At 39.8% G+C, this 20,572-nt stretch overlaps 1 protein-coding gene across 1 annotated transcript in view; it reads right to left on the reverse strand.

The window, feature by feature from the left end:
• The window catches only part of AP3D1 (adaptor related protein complex 3 subunit delta 1), a 154,149-nt gene that overhangs the window by 64,848 nt on the left and 68,729 nt on the right, over positions 1 to 20,572 (reverse strand). The window contains exons 3-9 of the mRNA XM_036755843.1: positions 19,116 to 19,196; positions 17,796 to 17,876; positions 13,595 to 13,702; positions 8,309 to 8,438; positions 6,957 to 7,096; positions 6,406 to 6,479; positions 822 to 871 (exon numbers count right to left, since the gene is read on the reverse strand). Coding sequence (XP_036611738.1) covers positions 822 to 871; positions 6,406 to 6,479; positions 6,957 to 7,096; positions 8,309 to 8,438; positions 13,595 to 13,702; positions 17,796 to 17,876; positions 19,116 to 19,196 — 664 coding nt within the window. The remainder of the gene's footprint in view (positions 1 to 821; positions 872 to 6,405; positions 6,480 to 6,956; positions 7,097 to 8,308; positions 8,439 to 13,594; positions 13,703 to 17,795; positions 17,877 to 19,115; positions 19,197 to 20,572) is intronic.

A 20,572-nucleotide genomic window follows, 5' to 3' on the forward strand; every position in this document is an offset into this window, starting at 1 on the left:
TTAAAAAAAAAAAACCCACAACATGGCCGGTTTTAAAAATCACAATTTTACTCCTTCTTAGAGATAATAATGATCTAACTCTCTTTCACATGTTCTACAAAGTAGAACAATCAAATCCTCAAAGCAAATGGGAAAAAAGGCCTCATCAACTGAGGGCAGAAACATCATCCCCCTACTTCCTGGGTAAGCTCAGTGAATTCCACTCAGCAACCTGGGGTCTCATCTACAGATACACTGCTTGAAGAGATAACATTGTTCTCTAATGGGAATATGATCACTCCTAAGCCAAGCCTACAGTGTGGACAATGGGCAGATGTGCTTTCAAATATCATCGTATAATTAGAAGATTAGATTAAGACAAAAGGCCAGCTTTATTTTGGTACTGAGGTTTATATTAACACGATAACAATAGAAGGAAGTGGCAAAAGTGGAGACTAAGCCTAAAAATGAAACTAAGCCAGTGAATTTGTTTAAGGGGCTTGACTAATCCATGAATATTAAGGGTAACAGAATAAACGACACAGAAGAGTCAGGAATCCCCGACTTGTACCTTAGAAGGTACTTAGAAGGAATGCTCTAATTTTCATTATGACGCCCACAAATTCTGGTCACTCATGCTCTGCCTGTGAACAGGACCTTGTTCTTAGGCCAAGCAGATTTTCCCTATTAGCTGTTCTCACTTGCTTTGGCAAGAGCATGGCTTTCAGGGGAGGAGGTGCTAAAAGGCAAACTAAGGGGTCTCCCAGTCCACCTTGATCTGTGCTTGAGAATGTGCACCCTGGAGCTCTTCTGTGGCATGAATTGTGAATTCTGGTCCTCACCTGCTATCACTGTGTTCACACATTCATAGAGAAGAGACATGGCAGAAGTGCTGCAAAGAGAGAGAGGCAACAAAATGACCAAGTACCCTTTATAAATCTTAAACATCTCTAAAGCTCAAGGAAAACATTGCTCAGAAAGCAGCAAATTATTTGTGAATTCAGTGTATTGGGTATGCTCAAATTCTTAATGCTTGCGTTTGTTTCCATCCAGTTTCCATCAACCTGGGGAAAGTTACAAATGTCTGTTTCTCAAAATTTCCACCCATCTGTGATGCCATCCATACAAATGGAAAATCACACAAGCTTGTATGTATGTAAAATCTGCTGGTAAGAAGAACAGCAACACCACCTTGGATTCATGGAACAACTGGCTTTCCAAAGCATTTCCAAATTCATTATCTCACACGACCCAGCTTGTGGGGACAAGCTCTAAGCCTGAGGGCACCTGCCAACAATCTGGAAGGCAAAGTCAGGGGCAGGCGGCATGTATTCTTGTTTGAAAGGCTTGAATTTTGAGGTCCAGAGCTTGAGTGGCTTGCCAAAGATAAGAACCTAGCACCCTGGATTTCTAATCCCGAGCTCTGTAACATCGTGGTCCTTCTCAAAGGAAAAAACCTGAGTTTGGTGACTGATCGTCCCTTGTCTTTGAGCTCATTACCTACTATGCTTAAGAACTAAATCATCTTGAAGACAAGAATCTGTAAGGGTGCAAAAGATTAGATCATAATATGACCAACTTGTTTATTTGTTACTGAAATAAAAATCTTTATACATTTTTCCTATTTTTTTAAATTAAAGTTTAAGATCTTTTACCTAAACAAGCTTTGGTTTCTCCATAAAGTCTTAAGTTCCCCCAACAAATACCTTTGACCACTGATCCAAAAGGACCTAACAGAGTAGGATGTTTCCCCTTAACTTCAACATGGTAACTCCCTAGAAATATTAACACAATCCATACACAGGGTAAGAAAGAGGGGAGAAATACACACTGTATTTTTCTATTTTGCATGTCACCCTTAAAAAGCAACACCATCGAGTGGAATCTAACACAGAAGTCATAGTATCATTTATAAGTAACTACAGTATAGCAGAAACAGCCCTTGACAGAGATCTGGGAGACAACAGTTGGAAGATCAGCTTCCCCATGAACTGTTAGATCTTGGGCAAGTCACTTCTATCCATTCTCTGGACCTGAGGCAGAGAGCATTCCTGTATCTTGATATTACCATAAAAATTAATTATTCTAGTTAAAAACCTTCAAAGTTCATCAAAATGACAAACTACAGTGAAGACAGAACAAGAAGAATACAAAGAGGATTAACCTATAAATACTATCCATCTTGATATTCTTCCTGAAGTACTAAATTTGAATAGTAGTACAGAAAATAACTGAATCCTTTCTGTGAGGGTTTGGACACAGGCTCTCTGGTTGTTCCAGAGAGAATCTATCACAGCAGACATCTGCCTCTGCCTTTATTTTGAATATACAGACAGTATTTTGTTACAGTAGTATTTTCTATCTATAAAAATCTAATAGTATAGTTAAAATTTAAATTGTGCACAATCCAAATACCTATTTTGCATGTTAATTGAGAATGCTATAAATGCTTAAATCGGTAGGAAAAAAGCAATAGTATCGGAAGACAATCTCAGAGACAAAAGATATCTTAGAGACAATCCAGTCCTTCTTAGGGATGAGGAAAATGAATGGTTAAGTAATAACTTGCTTAGTATTACAAAGCTAGTTAATGGCAAAGCAGGGACTAGACTCTAGCAATCAGGACTCTTGGTCTTTACTTGTACTTTACCACACTGATATTTATAAAAATTTGGTTAAGTCTCAAATATGCCATAGAACTTAACAAATCCATACTAAAGTTTCAATGAAAATTAAGAAAACAATTTCAAAGCTAGTACCTAAAAACAGATTCATTTTCTTTAGGCAAGCAGATAACAAGTTCAATTTGCTCACTCAATACTGGCTTATTATTTTAACACTCTGGAGAGGCACCTAACACAGAAGTCATATTAGCAAAAGAGAGCTGGGAAACAAGGGTCCCAGGATCAGCTTTCCCTGGACCTCAGTTTCCTTCTTTGTAAAATAAGGAGTGCTAGGACTAGGTTCAGTTTTAGGTTCTCTTAACCTCTAACATTCTATAACTGTATTCTTATGACTAACACATGCAGTTTGGAACTAGAGCTTTCTCATTCTACAAAGAGGTTAAAATTGTCTAATCTGTAAATCTACCTGAGAAGAAAACTTGGAGAACACAATTCGGAGATTTACATATATGATTTTAGCTAGCGAGATGAGAATAAGAGAGACCTTTCTTTAAATCTTTCATCTTAACAACAGAAAACTAGAGAAAAACATGACTCATTTTATTTATGGAGAAGATCAAACAACTCCCAGACCTACTGCTTATGCAGAAGAACCCTACAATGATCCATGGGACAATCCATCAATGTATTGTGGAGATGGGATCCACTTTCCCCATCATCAGCAACAACTACCAGCGGCCACAAACAGACACCTAGCTACAGGAGCCTGACAGTGACAGCACCCACGAAGATGACACGTCCTGTTTCCAATGAACCCCTCACAGCCATCATCTAGTGAAGGACTGCAGTAAGCACTGGAGATAAAAGGAGAGGCAAAAGACAGTCCCAGCCTTTGAGGAGCTACAATGGAATGGAAGAGACAACATACAAATATATCCCAAGCAAGCTATAATTAACAGAGGGAAGGCTAGAATTAAGGATTGGGAAAGGCTTTCCTGTAGAAGGTGGGATTTCAGTTGGGACTTAGGAAGCCAGGAAGGTCCGTAGGTGGAGCTGAGGAGAGAAATGGGGAGGGGGGGCGGGGGGAAAGAAATGAGAGAGAAATGAGAGAGAGAGAGAGAGAGAGAGAGAGAGAGAGAGAGAGAGAGAGAGAGATGGAGAGACTTGTTTGTGGAAGCCAGGGTCCATGGATCAAAGAGGTGGTTGTAGGGAATAAGGTAAAAACACTGGATAGGTCAGAGGAAGCTAGGTTACAAAGACAGCATTTTGTATTTGATCCTAGAGGTGATAGGAAGCCATTGGAATTTACTGGGTGGAGGATGTAGGGGAGAGGCTAGTGATATGATCAGACCTTCACCTTAGGAAAATCATTTTGGTGACTGGAGGATGGGATTGGAGTGGGGAGAGGAGCTATTAAAATAATTCAAGCATGAGATGATGAAGGCTTGAACCAGAGAGGTGGAAGTAAAGGAGGGAAGAGGCATATTTGAGAGATGTTGCAAAGGTGAAATTGAAGGGCCTTGGCAACAAATTGGATTTGGGGGCAGTGAGAGATAGTGAGGAATCCAGGATGATTCCTACATCATCCTGACAGACAGCAATAGGGAACTCTGAAGTGAGGAGGATTTAGGGAAAAAGATAATGAGTTCAGTTTTGGATCTGCTGAGTTTGAAGAAGCCTATTGGATATCCAGTTTGAGATGTCTAAAAAGCAATTAGAGATGTGAGACTGGGGCAGCTATATGGTGCAGTGGATAGAACACTGGCCCTGGAATCAGGAGGACCTGAGTTCAAATGTAGCCTCAGACACCTGACACTTACTAGCTATGTGACTCTGGGCAAGTCACTTAGCTCCTGAAAAAATTTTAAAAAGAGATGCGAGACATTAGCAGAGAGGTTAGAGCAGAATATGTAGATTTGAGAATCATTACCATAGAGACAATAATTAAATCCATAAGAGCTGATGAGTGTGTGTTCAAGGAAAAACAATTATTTTAATGTTAAAAATAATAAATATCCAAATGGGTAACCCAATTATTCAGAGACAATTGAACTTTATTTCCAAAGCCAAATAATTTTTGGATTATCTAGGGCAGATAATACAATATTACCTTCATGTGTACTCTGGCAATTTAGAAACCCAAAAAATGGGAAGAACAGTAAAACTCTTCTCAGGCGGCACAGGACAAGAGCTCTATGCTCTATTCCTTGACAGCTGTCCATTCCAAGGCACCATCCTACTAAACCTCAACACCCCCTTGTTTAAGATACGGTCCTAAGTCAAAACAAATCTGTCAAGGGACAAGTGTTTTTATAAAGTTTCAGACAATACAAGGGTTATTAGCATATTTTGTTGTTCTCTACTATTGTGGTTCTGTGACCTTGAGCAAGACTCAAACTTAGTAAACATCTGTTTTCTCCCCTGCAAAATGAAGGGGTTAAATTAGTGAAGCTCCAAGGTCTATTTGCACTGCCAGTCTATGGATCTAAGCAGAGGCAAATGGCTTGGGTTTATTTTGATTTTTCCTTTCAATGGGGAGAGTGGGGTTCAAGGTGGTAATCTGGAGTATAGGGAATGGGTTGGGAGCACAGCAACACACACACCCACACCCCACCCACCCTCCTAGCTCTTCATACACCTACTCACAGGACTCTGGAGCTAAAAATAATTTCAGTTTAAGGAAGCAGAAAATAATTAGATTTGGACAGAGGAAGAATAATAATATCAATATAAAGCTAAGTAATGATGACGACAGTCTGTTACAGTGGACAGAGTGCTAGCTGGTCTTAGAGTCGGGAAGACGGGGCTGTGACTTCATCGGCACATCCCTTAACTTCCTAATTAGCAATCTGGGCAATGTTTCTAGGCCCCGAATTTTCCACTGGATGCAGATTTGCATCAGTGGGAGGAGATTCCACACCCATAGCTCTTTACATTGAAGAGATCCCAGATTCAGACCAAAATAATAATAGAATGTTTTAGGGCATTTGGGGTTTTGTATTCTCAAAAGTTTTTCCTCAACAATTATTTCACCAGAGGTTCACCACAATCCTATAAAGCAGGCAGGACAGCTACTATTATCTCCCTTCTACATATGAGGAAACAGAAGCTCAGAAGGAGGTACCTCGCTAAGGCTAGTTAGTGGAAGAGTTGGGATTAGAATCTAGGTCTACTGGCTCCTACTCCATTGTTCTTTCTAATTACACCCAAGTGCCTTCTCAACCGTCACGGCAAGACAACCCAGCAACCTCTTCTTATCTAATCAAAGCACACACTAGGCTCAAACAAAGAAGCCCAGCCAAGGCTGGGAAGTATGGCACTAAAAGCAATTACTCTGAAAATAGTGGTGTCATGAAAAGTAAGTCATTTTATTACAGAACCTTCTTAGAAGGCAAATTAGTATGAAATTAAACAATTCAAATATTTATTGAGTGCCTAAAATATATATAGACAAAAATAAGCTAGTTCCTGGAGCCCACCCCTCTGACAAGTTCAGTGACAATTGTAAGAATTCCAGACTGTCAGGGGGGATAGGATCCTAAAGGCAAATTAGACCAATAAGAAATGTGTGTTCTGTCTAGTTTTTAAAATTTACTGCCCTGGGGTGTTTCAGAATGGCCCAATTACCATACGTATTCCTAGAAATAACTCAATGTGCACCATAAATAACTGGATATTTGTTCACTGCTTAAGAGACTGATACAAAGAAACTATGTAATTGTTTCAAGTTTGTAATTACATATTTATGAAAACATGTACTTGCTTGGAGGACAGGAATCCAAAATGCTCCCTTCCAACTTACCTATGTATTAGGTTGGTGAGGGGTTCAATCAGTTTTTTTCCCAGCCTTGGTTCTAAGGGAGTAAGAGCACCAAACTATTTGAATAAAAGGAAAAACCAATAGATTATTTTGTGGTAGGATATAGACCACATTTGATGATCTTTTATTTTTGGGGGCAAGGTGGGTCTGCAGCAGGTGTTCAGTTTTTTCCTGAGCATATCACCTTACAGAAGCAGATATTCTCACTCCATTAATTTATTGTGAATATTACTGTGTAGTCTTTTGACTACAACTAAATTTTTAAAAAATAATAACAAGCTCGAAGGACCTGGAACTTGGAAGAGGACAAGGAGTTTCTATGCTTTTGTCGATTCATTCAATTATGCTTTTATAGATGTTAACAGTTCCATCTACGATTTCATTCCTTGTTCATTAAGTTTATTTAATTTCCTTCATTCCAATGGTTACTTATTTCACCAGAAAGAAAATTTGTAAAGAAAATATTCAATAAATGTTAGGGTCATGGACAATTTTCTTGATGAAAACAAAAAGCCAGGGAAGAAAATACTTGCCAATTTGATAATCTTAATGAGGACCCAATTATTAGTGGAAGAAGTCATCAACTTAAAAAATAGTGGAGCAAGGGACAGGTAGTTTTTGGGATTTCGTCTGGCCAGTTCACAGATGACATTCACCGCTGCAGACTGCACACCTGTGAATACAAGGGAAGGTTATCATTAGAGGACAGTGCCACTCCAGTAGCAGCTACATAAAACTACCTTAGTACCTGGGGGCAAGGGTACACATGGCAAGTCATCCTGAGGTAACTATTTGTTCACATCCTCACCCTCCAAATACTCTTTTTCTTGGAGTGGAAAAAACATCCTGTCCAGATTCTGCGGAACGCTTTTGTCCATTCACACAGTGACCATGCTAACTTGGGCTCTCATCCCTTCTCACCTAAAGCACTGTAACTGGCTTCTGCTTGGCATCTCTGACTTAAATCTTTTCCCTCTCCAAAATCTGCCATCCACATGGATGCCCAAGTGATGTTCCTACAGCACAATCCTGATGATCCAGCTCCAAGAGCTCCCTAATCCCACTATGATCAAATACAAAGTCCTCCTGACTCTTAAGGCCCTTGGGCACTTAGCAATAAGCTACCTTCACAACATCACACATAACTCTTCTCCATGCATCCAAACTAGGCTTTTTGTTATTGCTTACAAATAACAGGGCATCTCCCACCTCCATGCCTTTGTCCAAACTGTCTTTGATGCCTAACTTGACTCCCTCTTCACCTTTACTTCCTACAATGCCTAGTATTCCTTAAAACTCAGCTCAAACACCACCTCTTACATAAGGCATTCTCTGACCACCCCTTTCCCCACAGCTGCTATTGCTTCCCTGCAAAATCAACTTCAATTTATTTGTGGTTATTTATATGTGTACATGTTATTTCCTTTATAGACTTCCTTGAGGATAGGGTTATTTTTGTGTTTTTTTTTTAAATTTCTGTTTCTGGGACTGGTCACTGGCAGTAGCCTGAATGGATTCAGAATGAGACCAAGATGATGCCTGGTTCCAAAGATTCCATGTACTAGGCTTAGCTTACTTTTATCTACAGTTATATTTCAGTGTGAAATTATCCTATCATCTTACACACCCAAACATCTCCTTCCTGTTTTCAACCCATCCCATGCAGACTTGGGGATGGGAATTGGAAAGGGCCTCACTATTCAAACCTAGACCTGATAAAGTATTCCAACTACAAAAGCCCCATAAGAGGCCATTTTTAACATTCAACCTTAATCATATTTTCACAGAAAATGGACTCATCAAGACGTTGAATGTAATAGACCACTCTGCTGCTGAACATGAACAGCTTTATTAAAACACCAAAGACAACAGAAATGCAACAAACCAGGGTCAGGATCCTCAAGCTTTTCTTTTAGACGAGGGAAGGCAGGGCGGAGGGACTCTGGGTACTTCAAGAACACTTTATACATGATTAGCACGGCCTTCTTCCTGATGTAAGGCTTCGTGTGTGACATCTGTGAACCAGACAAACACAGGAGATGCAAATACCACACTGGAGATCCGTGCAAAGGTTCGTTTCAGTTCTCTCCCCCAAAGTGCAAGCGCAGTGTTGTAACGATCAGGAATTTATAGGTGAGATTGATTTTGAAAACTTAAAAAAATCTCTGCCTCCCTAGCTTCCTCATGCTATGAAGGAGGTACAATTTCTTTCCACAAACTATTTTATTTCTCAAAATAAAGTCCAATCAAACTAAAATAGTCCAGCCTCAACTTATCTCCTCATAAGACCTCAAAAGATAGATGCCAGTCTCTTTTCAGTTCAAAGAGGCTAAGCATAGTCATGACCATACCAATACACCCTGAATACCATCCCCATTCCCAGCTTGGCTTATTCCTAACCATATTTCAGGGTTCAGTTAGTTTCTCACCTCTGCCATTTTCCTCTGGGCCCTTACCAACATCCCCAAAAGTTAATGATCTAGTGTGCTCCTTTAATTCAAGAGCTTGCGATCTGTAGCTTCTGTTTTGGACAATTTTATCTACTGTCTTGAATTGGACTTAACAGTTTCATTAATAAAATGAGGTTAAAATGGATGATTCCAGAGAGAGAGAGAGAGAGAGAGAGAAAGACAGATAGACAGACAGACAGAGACAGAGACAGAATATATTTTATCTCCTTAACCAAACTGGATATACAAAGCCTCCTGGAGGTCAAGGCCCATGTCAGTAAGTCAGTCAGTCAATGTGCATCCATTAAGCACTTAGGTGCCAGGTTCTGTTAAGGCAAAGTCCTGACCAAATTCCAAATTCACCCTGTGTCCTTTGGAATCACTCTTCCACAGATAACAAATTTCCCTTCATCCTTAATCTTTTCCTCTCCCACTCCTTCCATCTAGCAATTACTGAAGCCTGGGCCATCGCAATGATAGCCTACCTTTCCAGTACAGGTTGCACCTTCGCACATTCTCCTCAGCTCACTGGCTGAGGAGGGGAGTTGCAATACTCCCTGCTCTTCATTGCCATGTCCAGGTTCTTTCCCTACCTCACCCAGTAACCTCTCCTCCTTTGAGGTTCACACAATTCATATATACCACCCAATCAAAATCATGGTAGCTATTTTCTACAGACATTCACATCACCCCTTTCCTTCCTCAAAGAGTTCAGGATGTAGCTCAGAATTTTTCTCTCCTCCCCAACTCTTGCCTTTATACTAGGGAACCTTAGTAAATATACTGTCTTTCCCTCAAAACACCCTAATGACTTAGTCCCTTAACCTCCTCACTTCCTGTGACCTATTCCTCCACTCCACCTCAGTATCACACCAAGATAGTCATCCTTTTGATCTTGCCATCACTCACAAATGCACCACCTCCATGTTGAAGAATTTTTTAAAAATCCCCCTGATCATAATCTACTGACTTCCCACCTCTCCTCTATCTTCTCTTCTCAAACTCTACCTCTCAGTCCATACAATGACCTCCAATCCCTCCACCTTCAGTTTTCTTCCAGGCCATCTCCCCTGCACTAGTGTCTCTGTCCCCCTTGGTGAACCAGTTCTCTATAGAGGTCCACTGATCATACTGCTGACTGTTGCCTGCCAAGCCTCAACTGCACATCACTCCCACTATCTGCCACACAGGCTTCTAAACAAAGGTGAAGAACACCAATTTTGACTGGGATCTCCTACAAATTTGTTACACAATCTCAAGTGGGGCCTCCCAGGCAATCATTCCACTCCCGCCTATCAGTTCGCTATCCTACTCTTCACAACAGGTCTTCCAAACCTTTTCATCCCTTCTTAAGCCTCCCATGGCTCCTCCTCCCACTCTCAGCTGAGAACTTTTGCTTCATATTTTACAGAAAAAATTGTGGTCATTCATGATGAGCTCCCTCTTCTCTCCTCTTCTCATTTTGTATCCCTCAGATGCCTTCTGTCACTATCAATTCCTTCACTTCTGTCTCACATGAAGAGGTGGCCTTACTCCTTCCCAAAGGCCAACCAATTGACTTGTTCAAGCAATCTCATTCCATTTCATCTCCTCCAAGAGACTCCCCGCCCCTGTCATCCCCACTCTATAACTTACCTTCAATTTCTGTCTACTGGCTCCTTCCCTACTGCCTATAAATATACCCACGTCTCCACCATCCTACAGAAAATTCACCTGATCCTTCCATCCCTGCTCTCACCTTATATCTCTTCTGCTCTTTGTGGCTGAACTCCTTGAAAAGGCCATCTACAATAGATGTCACCATTTTTTTTCCTCTCATATACTTTTTAATGCCTTCCAACCTGGCTTCCAACAACCTCTCTCCAAAGTTACTATTGATCTCTTAATTGCCAACTCCAATGGTCTTTTCTCAATCCTCCCTCTTCTTGACCTCTCTGCAGCATTTGACACTGTTGAGCACTCTCTTCTCTTTGACACTCTCTTTTCTCTGGGTTTTTGGAACTTCACTTTCTTCTGGTTCTCCTTCCTATCTGATCACTCCTCAGTCTCTTTTGCTTGGTCCTCTTCCCAATCATGTCCTCTGTAGGTGTCCCTTAGGGTTCTGTCCTGGGCTTTCTTCTCTTCTCCCTCTCTATGCTTCATTTAGTGATCTCATCAGCTCCCATGGATTTAACTGCCATTGATCTATGCTGATGATTCTCAAATCTAGCTATCCTGCCCTAACCTCTCTGCTGACTTGGAGTCTCACTTCCCCCACTTCCTTTCAGACATCTCAAACTGAATGTCCAGGAGATGTCTTAAACTCAACACATCCAAAAGTTCCCCTAAATTTTCCCTGCTTCCAAACTTCCCTATTGCTATCAAGTGCAACACTGCCCTCCCTGTCCACGAGGGTTGCAAGCTTAGTATCATCCTTCACTCTTCGCTCTCTCTGACCTGCCATGTTGCCAAAACACGTTGATTTCACCTTAGCAATCTCTCTCAAATACACCCTTCTTTCCACTGATACTGCCACCATGCTGCTGTGTAGGTCCTCATCACCTCATGCCTGCAAGAGCCTGCTGGTGGGTTGGCCTGCTTCAAGTCTCTCCCCACTGTAATCCACCCTCCATTCAGCTGCCAAATTACTAAATTACAGATACAAATGACTAAAGTACAGATATGACCATGTCACTCCCCCTCTTCTTCAATCGATAAACTGCAGTGGATCCTTATTGCCTCCAGGATCAAATAAAAAATTTCTCTGGCACTCAAAGCCCTTCATAAACTGGCTGCTGCCTCCTATCTTTCCAATCTTCTTTTACCTTACTCCTGATGTGCACTATTCCATCCAGTGACACTGGCCTTCCAGCTGCTTCAAAACAAGACCCTCCATCTCTCAGCCATGGGCATTTTCTCTGGCTGTCTCCCATGCCTGGAATGCTCTCCCTCCTCTGCTCCCTGGCTTCCTTCAAGTCCCAATTGAAATCCCATCTTTTACTCGAAGCCTTCTCCAACCCCTCTTGATTCTAGTGCCTTCCCCTCTTTTAATTATTTCTTATTTATCCTGTATATAGTCTGTTTGTACATATTGTTTTGCTTGTTGTCTCTATTAGATTGTAAGCCGCTCAAGTGCAGACACTTTGCTTCTTTGTGTATCCCTAGGGCTCAGCACAGTACCTGACACATAGTAGGCACTTAATAAATGTTTGCTTACTACATTGACTATGCTAATAGGGGAGGTAACATGCGAACAACCACAAAAAAGATATATACAAGATAAAATGGAAATAATCTTAGAGAAAAGGCACTGGCATGGGGCGGGGGAGGGGCTGTGGGGGGAGGGGGGAAGGCTTCCTGAAGAAGGTGGGATTTTAGTTGACACCTGAAGGAAGCGAGGTCAGCCAGGAGGCAAAGGGAAGATGGAGAGAATTCCAGGCATGGGAGCCAACCACTAAAAATGCCCAGAGCTGAGACAGACTCTTATTTGAGGAACTTGAGAAGGCCTGTGTTTCTTGATCCCAGAGTACATGGCAAGGAGAAATCCTCCTGGTTCTCTGACTAAAATCTCACATTTGCAAGAAGTCTTTTTTAATTCTCCTGAAGGCCAGTGCTCATCCTTTGAGATTACTTCTATCATGTCTAGAACTTGTTTGTACATTATTGTTTACATGCTGTCATTATACTGCAAATGCCCCGACAGCAGGAACTGTCTTCTGCTTTTCTTTGTATCTCCAGCGCTTAATACAGTACCAGGCACACAGTGGGTTCTTAAAAAAATACTTGTTGAAAAATGACTAAGGTGGAAATGTTTTACATGACTGCACATGTATAACCTATATCAAATTACTTGCCTTCTCAATGAGGTGGGGAGGAAAAGGAGAGACGGAAAGAATTTGGAACTCAAAATTTAAAAAAACAACAAATATTAAAAATTGTTTTTAAAAAAAAAATTTAAAAAAAAATAAAAAATAAAAAAAAATTGTTTTTACATGTAACTGGGGAAAAATAATAAAATTTTAAATCACTGACGATCCAAAAAAATGCTTATCGACTTTAACTTGTTTTTGTGTCATGGACCCCTCTGGAAGTCTGCTGAAGCCTATGGAACCTTTTATAGCATGTTTTAAATGCATAAAATAAAATACATAGGATTATAAAAGTGACCAATTATAATGAAATGTAGTTATCAAAATGTGAAGAAAGAACAAGTTCTCAGATCTCAGGTTAAGAACCTTCACTATAAACCTCTCTGCTGACAAAACTCTAGATAATCCAGGGTCACCTCCAAACTATGATATCAAAATATAACTGGGGTGGGGGGAGAAGCTAGGTGGCACAGTGAGTAGAGCACCAGCCCTGAAGTCAGGAGGACCTGAGTTCAAATCCAGCCTCAGACGCTTGACACACTTACTAGCTGTGTGACATTGGGCAAGTCATCACTTAACCCCAATTGCCCTGCCTTCCCCTTTCCAATATATATCTTTAGGGATATGTGAAAAGGATAAAACAAATACCAGTCACTGGTGTGTTTTACACTGAACAGTTCAAGCTATAAATCGCTGGGGTATTCTCAAGACCTCACCTCTTTTATGTCAACAACCCACAATTCATCTTTATACCACTTAGAGGTGATGTAAGTTTTATCTCCCATTTTATATACAAGGAAAATTGAGGGTCAGAGAGAAGGTGGTATAGACTTGAAATCATAAAGAGAGGTCTAGTTACTTCTGCCAACTCACCAGAGTCATGATGTCATTTGCCAAATCTCTGGCAAGATCTGGAGTAACAAAACAGGACAAACCGGTCAGTGCAACTCCAGTATCATACTGGTTGGGGCTACTCAGGTCCTGCAAAGACGGAGGGGAGAACTATTTAACAAAGCATACAAATCCACTCTACTCACGATGAGCTACATTTCCATAGAAGTATTACATATGGAATGAATGAAAATTACAATAGTCACAAATCTGAGGAGAAATAAAATTTCTCATTCATACTATTTTGTGGGCTAAGCTATAACTTGGCAAATATCTCATCCAATTAGTTTCTAAGGAAACAGCCTATGTTATTTTAACTGGAGAATTTAGAATACACTGTTCAAAAAGAAAACAATTAAAAAAAACTATTGCAGGTAGGAACACCCTCCTGGGTTCCACAGATGAAATTATTCACCTATTATAATAAATCACAGAACCAGAAATTTATAAAGCAGGCTTCCTCATATAACCACATGTAGCAGAGTAGCATATCTGTAGAATCAATAGGTCTAAGAAATCCTTGCTTGAAGGGTTGGTTTAAACTGTAACCAACAACAAATTTAAAAATAAAGTCACCAGACAGCAACACACAGTTTTGGGTGACAGTAAAATGTTTAGGAAAAAGAATAAGAGTCTGGGTAACTCCTCAGAACTGAATATTGGAAACTTCTTTTGCCCTTCAGTTGGGTTTTCCCCCTAATAGTATAAATGAATAATAACTCATCAAGAGGCTCAGAAACTGTTCCTTAAGTGTGGACAGTTCTATGGCTTACCCCGAGTCTTCATTGACTCCAATGAGTAAGAAAGTATGAAAACAGAGAAGGAGAAAAAATGAGATTGCAGTCTTGAAGCCCTCCTTTGTACTGTACTCATCATCTTTTTGTCATATCTTTCTACATTACTATGTGGAAGTGTATAAAAAAATCACATTCTTAGTAACTCCAGAAATATTAAAAAATAATGTTTCTCTGGTCTAAAAAGCCCCTTTTCTACTAACCCTCCAACACTATCGGGTGTTAAGCACAAAAGGCCTTTCCTAAGGAAACGGATTAAAGATGGAACAGAAGTTTGAGTCCCAGTCTTCCACAACCCTTGAAGAGATCCAGCCAAAGACAATGCTCTATACTCAATTACAAGGGAATCTGCTATTGGGAACCGATTCTCAATGTCAACTTCTAGAAGTCACACTGACTCCTTGAAGGAAGTAGTCCAAGTAGGAGTGGGATGGTGACTTTGTCACTCAACTATTGTTGATTGCTGACCTCAAACTGTATTTTCACTTCTTACGATCTTTTCCTCGTTCAAGATTCCTATGAATGTCACCTCACATAGTCCTGGCAGGGTGGAGGGGAGACATTTCAGAGGGCACTTGGTCATTTTGGACACTTCTCTCATTAAACCAGAAATAGCTTGGATATTAATGTTAAATTAAATAAAATTGTTTCTGGCCAGATGAAAATGCAGGGCACAGTATTAATATTTTTTCTTCAAAAACTACAACATACATTTTGAATTCCTGCCCCCCAGGTTGGAGTAAAAGACATTATGTTGTACATTATTTTGAACTACATTTAGGTTGAAGTTTTATTCATTAAGCACACTAGGAAATTTAATATTCAAGTTAAGAGATACAAGAATATGCAGTATAGGATTTTCCATTTGGGTCTTTGTAAGAATTATAAAAATAGAAATTTTGCACAAGCCTGTGTCAGGGCTGAAGGCAGCAAAAGCAGAGTTTACCCCATATCACCTGCAACTTATTTGACAGAAGTTCCTTGTTTCCATTGTATTCTTTTCTGAATAATTAGAGAATGGTCATCTGGAAGTCAAAGAAAACTGCTATGGCACTTTACTAGGTCACTAAAGATAAAAGGCCCCGTAAGAGTGATCAGTCAAGGAAGAACCAGGGTGGGGGTGGAGGTGGGGGGGGGGGGTTCTTTGAAAAATGAATGGATGGATGGATGATTAAGGTTATTCTAACTGGTACTGAATAGGAACACACAAGTTCATTTAGGAAGCTTCCCAATGGCTATCAAACTGCCTACAGGATTAAGGCCAAACTTTATTTTAATGCTTAATACTTAAACTCTACTTTAGGCTGGCATTAATACCATTCTAACTATTCCTCTATATTATCTAACATCATATATATGTAGATAATCCTTTGTAGTTTCATAAAGAACTCTCTCACTTATTTATTAAAAACCTAAAAATATATTGCCCAAGGTCAGACTGGTGAACTCACTGACCCCCAAGACAATAAGTCCCACTCCCAGCCAACTCCACATCTCCTCTAATCACAGCCTTCTACACTCCCCTTTCTTCTTTCCTCTTATCTAAGTCCTACTCTGACTTTTTTGAATGCCCAACTCCAAGCCTTCTTTGACTATTCCAGCCCTCAATGACTTCACCCTCCTAGGAACACCTGTGGATCTTAAGACTGAGCACATGCTACCTTGTGGGGGGGGGGGGGGGGAGCCACTGCACAGGGAAGGAACTGAATGGGGCTGGGATGCACATGGATGTATGTTTTTTTCTCCCCAACAAGACTGTAAGATCTTTTGTAACAGCAAGGGTTCTGTATTATATCTCTATATCCTCAAGAGAATACAAAGAGTAAGTGTTCAATAATTGCTGCTGGCAAAAAAAAAAAAAAAAGGATTAGCTTGAATTCTAGCCTTTGGCATGGGGCACCAACCTGTGCCTCTAGCAAACAACTTGGGTGCCATTATGAACTACAAAAAAACTCAAGAGTCAGACCCAGTTTGTTATCTTCCTTCAAGGTTAATACATCCCTGGTCCTACATCTATAGCTCCAACAAATCATTCTGATGTCCCCAAATTACCTTTTCTGAAAACACTGGGTGTATGAACTGTGTCTATATCTGACTTTCAAAGCTGGACTCAGTCACACTCTTGGCCCTGTACCTGAGCTTTTCTTCCAGTTTGGATTTAGAGAAGGATCAGAAGCACAGCCAGGCAGAATCAGCCACACTTGGCTCACCTTGGTCCACTTAGAAAAAAAGTAGCTGCCTTCAGTCACTAAAAGTCCGCCAGCTGCTGTTTGTAAATTACATATCCCTAATTCACTATATTATCTTAATTATTATATAACTAAGGAATGAAATCAATGCCTCACCCTCCAAAAAAGTTGTCTGAAATGGAGAAAACGAAGAGGACGTTATCGAATTCATCACTTTCTGATTTTCCTCAAGGGGGAAAGTAATCTGCTTGTGAAGCTCATTCAATGTTAGTCAACACAAGAAAAATAAGCCTGAACAACAAATATATAACCCAAAACTAAGGCTCAATTTCTAACCCAAAGAGTCCAATGGGATGTCATCAGAGAGAAGTCAAAAGGAAAGGCGACAATGATCACCTCACATACAGATACCTAGGAATTACAAATCACTTAAAGCACACTTTAATAGACCAACCCTCAAAATAACCAAGAAATAATAATAGTTCACACTTATATAGAGCTTATAGGCTTGCACAGTGCTTTGCATACATTATCTCATTAGAGGCAGCTAGAGGGTGAAGTGGATAGAGGGCATTTAGGGTTAGCTGGAGTCTGGAAGATCAGAGTTCAAATCAGACCTCAGACACTTACTAGCTGTATGACTCAGGGTAGATCACTACATCTTTCTAGGCCTCAGTTTCATTATCTGTAAAATGGACAGGATGACAGCACCTGCATCACAGGGCTATTGCGAGGACCAAATGAAATAACTGCATAAAGCATTATACAAGTACTAGCTAATATCATTATCCTCACAAAAACCTTCTGAGATCGGTGCCATTACCCCATTTTAGAGATGAAGAAATGGAGGCTCACAGTAAGAAGCTAAAAAAAGATACACATTCAACGATTTTTCCAGAATCCTCCAAGCTCTTGGTAAATAGAATAAAATTCACCCTGTTATTTCCTATAGCAACTGTTTTCACTTTTTGACTTGTCTTTTCTGAGGAAAAATAAACAACTATACAGAAAACTTGCTTGATAGATTACTTTGTAGTAGGGTCTTTTCCCTTTTATTAATTTTTAAATAGAGATGATCATGACCTAACCATATTCCTTATAAATGAGAATAAATGGCTTTTTGGAAAAGAGAAACACGTACACAGGAAATAGTGAAATCTTACTAAAGTAAACTGGTTCCAGCTGAAACTGATCACTTACCTTTCGAATTTGATTGGTAGTCAGCATAATTACATCAGTTCCTTCATGAAAGCACTGAGAAGCAGCTAGATAACCAACTCGCTGTTTATTTAGAAAAACAGAAGCATTAAATTTTTTGCCACCATTCTTGCCTTTCTTGGAACTAAAGCTCCTGCTCTAGGAGCATCAGTCCCACGAAAAACAAAACCTGTAGTCATGAAAGAACTACAGGCTATATACATGGGGAGCTGTTAACTCTGGCTGGCAAGACAACAAAACATTTGTTTTAACATTCCAACCCAGCATTGCGGTGTTTTAGAATGGGAGTGATTTCAAAATGCTACATGTCATTCAATAAGGCTTTGCCTAAAACTGACACAAATCAGTTACCAGTTTGATTGTTCATTCTTCCCATTTCCACTAACTTCATCTTTGCAATCAGTGACTTTTTTTTAAAAACTCAATGCTACAGTCTAGCCTCTATAGTGGATCGAATACATATCCTAAACTACATGCTTGTGAATCCCAAGTTATATTTTAAGCAAACAACTGAATATACTTCAAATTCTGCTGAATACAGTATACATCTCTTAAGAGTGGACAGAAGGCAGAATAATTGTGTTTTGTAAAGCTGCTGAGGTCAAAAGTGAACCAGGTGGTAAAAGCAGAAAGTCACAAGGAATACATTTCCTCTATAGGCACTAACCAAAGCACTATACTCTCTTAGGTTCCATAATATCAGAAATAACCGAGTTGACTTCAGTCCCTCTTGATATTGTGGGGAATTTAAATTTGGCGAAACACACATAGTAGGTAAATATCAATAAAATAGTCCTCAGTGTTTCACTTAGAACAACAGGCAGAATTATCAGATTTGAAATAGTTCAATAACTGTATTTGTTAGTGGAAGCCAAACCTTGCTAATGACTCTATAATTCCCTACTTCTGGACAAGCGACATTCAAAAGATCCAATTCAGGACTTTCTGGTCACATGGAAAGTGCCCATGTGTTCCCAGCTTGTCTCACCTGGTCCATCTCCAAGCTTGTTATCATGTCCCAATAACCCTTTCCCTTAACTTTTGTTGGGTGGAATTCCTATTAAGGAGGACAGGGAAGGTAGGAGCAGTGGCCCTTCCTCTTCCTTTACTTCTCTCAGGGAGTTAATAGGTAGCACCCCTCTCTCACTTCCAGCTTTACTCCTATACAAGATCTAAAGGTTTGGAGGAAATTTTAAAATAGGTTCTTACTCAACAACAAAAAGAGGTTGAGGATCTCTGTACTGGGCTTTGAAATGATGACAGAGATTGCCATATTTAAAAACAAACACAATGGCCTCTTACCTTAAATGTAAACTTTGAAGCACTCATTACTTCAATAATGTTGAAAGCAGCCCAGCTGATGTCATATCCCAACATCTGTAACTGTTAGGAATAAGAGTAAGACACCATAACTTTATAGTTCCTTCTTAATGACCCCTGAACCTTAAAAAAAAGAATGAGATTTACAGATGTGGAGGAAGGCCACCCTAGGACCATGTACTTTGTATGTGTGCATGTTTTAAGGCTTGATATCTACTTAAAATTTGACAAGAAATCTATTCGAAAGATAATGCACAAAACTATCCAGGCACAAGAGTGTTACACTTTATATTTGTGTCAATGTGATGAAATTCCACACCATGGCCCTTCATTTCCCCAGGGTCTGAGGGATCATCTGGATGCGTGCTCCCTGTATTGATACAGAGAATACAGGTACTTTATGAGTTGCTAGCCTCCCCCACATCTCTCCCCCAATTAATTACTCAAGAGTTAACTTTCTGATGATGGACACAGCCTGTTTATCTATAGTCTATCCAGCTTTGTAGGCTCTGCCAGAGCTTATATTCTGCCTGAACTGCCCTCAAAAATATAGGAATAGAATTTATAGAAATAAGAACCATTCCTCAACTGATAAATGGCCAAAGGATATCAACAGGCAGTTTTCAGATGAAGAAATCAAAGCTATCTACAGTCATATAAAAAATGCTCTAAATCCCTATTGATTAGAAAAATGCAAATTAAAACAACTCTTAGCTACCACCCCACATCTATCAGACTGGCTAATATGACAGAAAAGGAAAATGACAAATGTTGGAGAGGACTGTGGGAAAAAGCAAGACATTAATTCACTGTTGGTGAAGTTGTATACTGATTCAACCATTCTGAAGAACAATTTGGAACTATGCCCAAAGCTGTATAAAATCATGCATACCCTTTGATCAAGCAGTGCCACTACCACGTTTATATCCCAAAGAGATAAAAAGGAAAAAGGAAAAGGACCTATATGTACAAAAATATTTATAGCCATTCTTCTAGTGGGAGCATAGAATTGGAAATCAACTGGGGGATGGTTGAACACGTTGTTGTATATGACTGTGATGAAATACTGTTGTGCTATAAGAAATGATGAGCAGGACACTCAGAAAAACCTGGAAAGACTTACATGAACTGATGCAAAGTGAAATGAGCAGAACCAGAAAAACACTGTACACAATAACAGCAATACTGTATGAAGATCAACGGTGAATGCCATAGCTATTCTCAGCAATACAATGATCTAAAACAATTCTGTAGGCTTTATGATGAAAAATACTATGCATCTCCGGAGAAAGAAATGATGTAGCGTGAATGCAGATCAAAGCATACTTTTTCTTTATTTTTCTTTGGCTATTTGTCTGTTTTCATTCACAATATGGCTAATGTTGAAATACGTTTTGCATGACTGCACATGTATAATCTATATCGAATTACTTGCTTTT

The sequence above is a fragment of the Trichosurus vulpecula genome, chromosome 1, assembly GCF_011100635.1.
Source record: "Trichosurus vulpecula isolate mTriVul1 chromosome 1, mTriVul1.pri, whole genome shotgun sequence".
Classification (NCBI taxonomy): Eukaryota; Metazoa; Chordata; class Mammalia; order Diprotodontia; family Phalangeridae; genus Trichosurus; species Trichosurus vulpecula.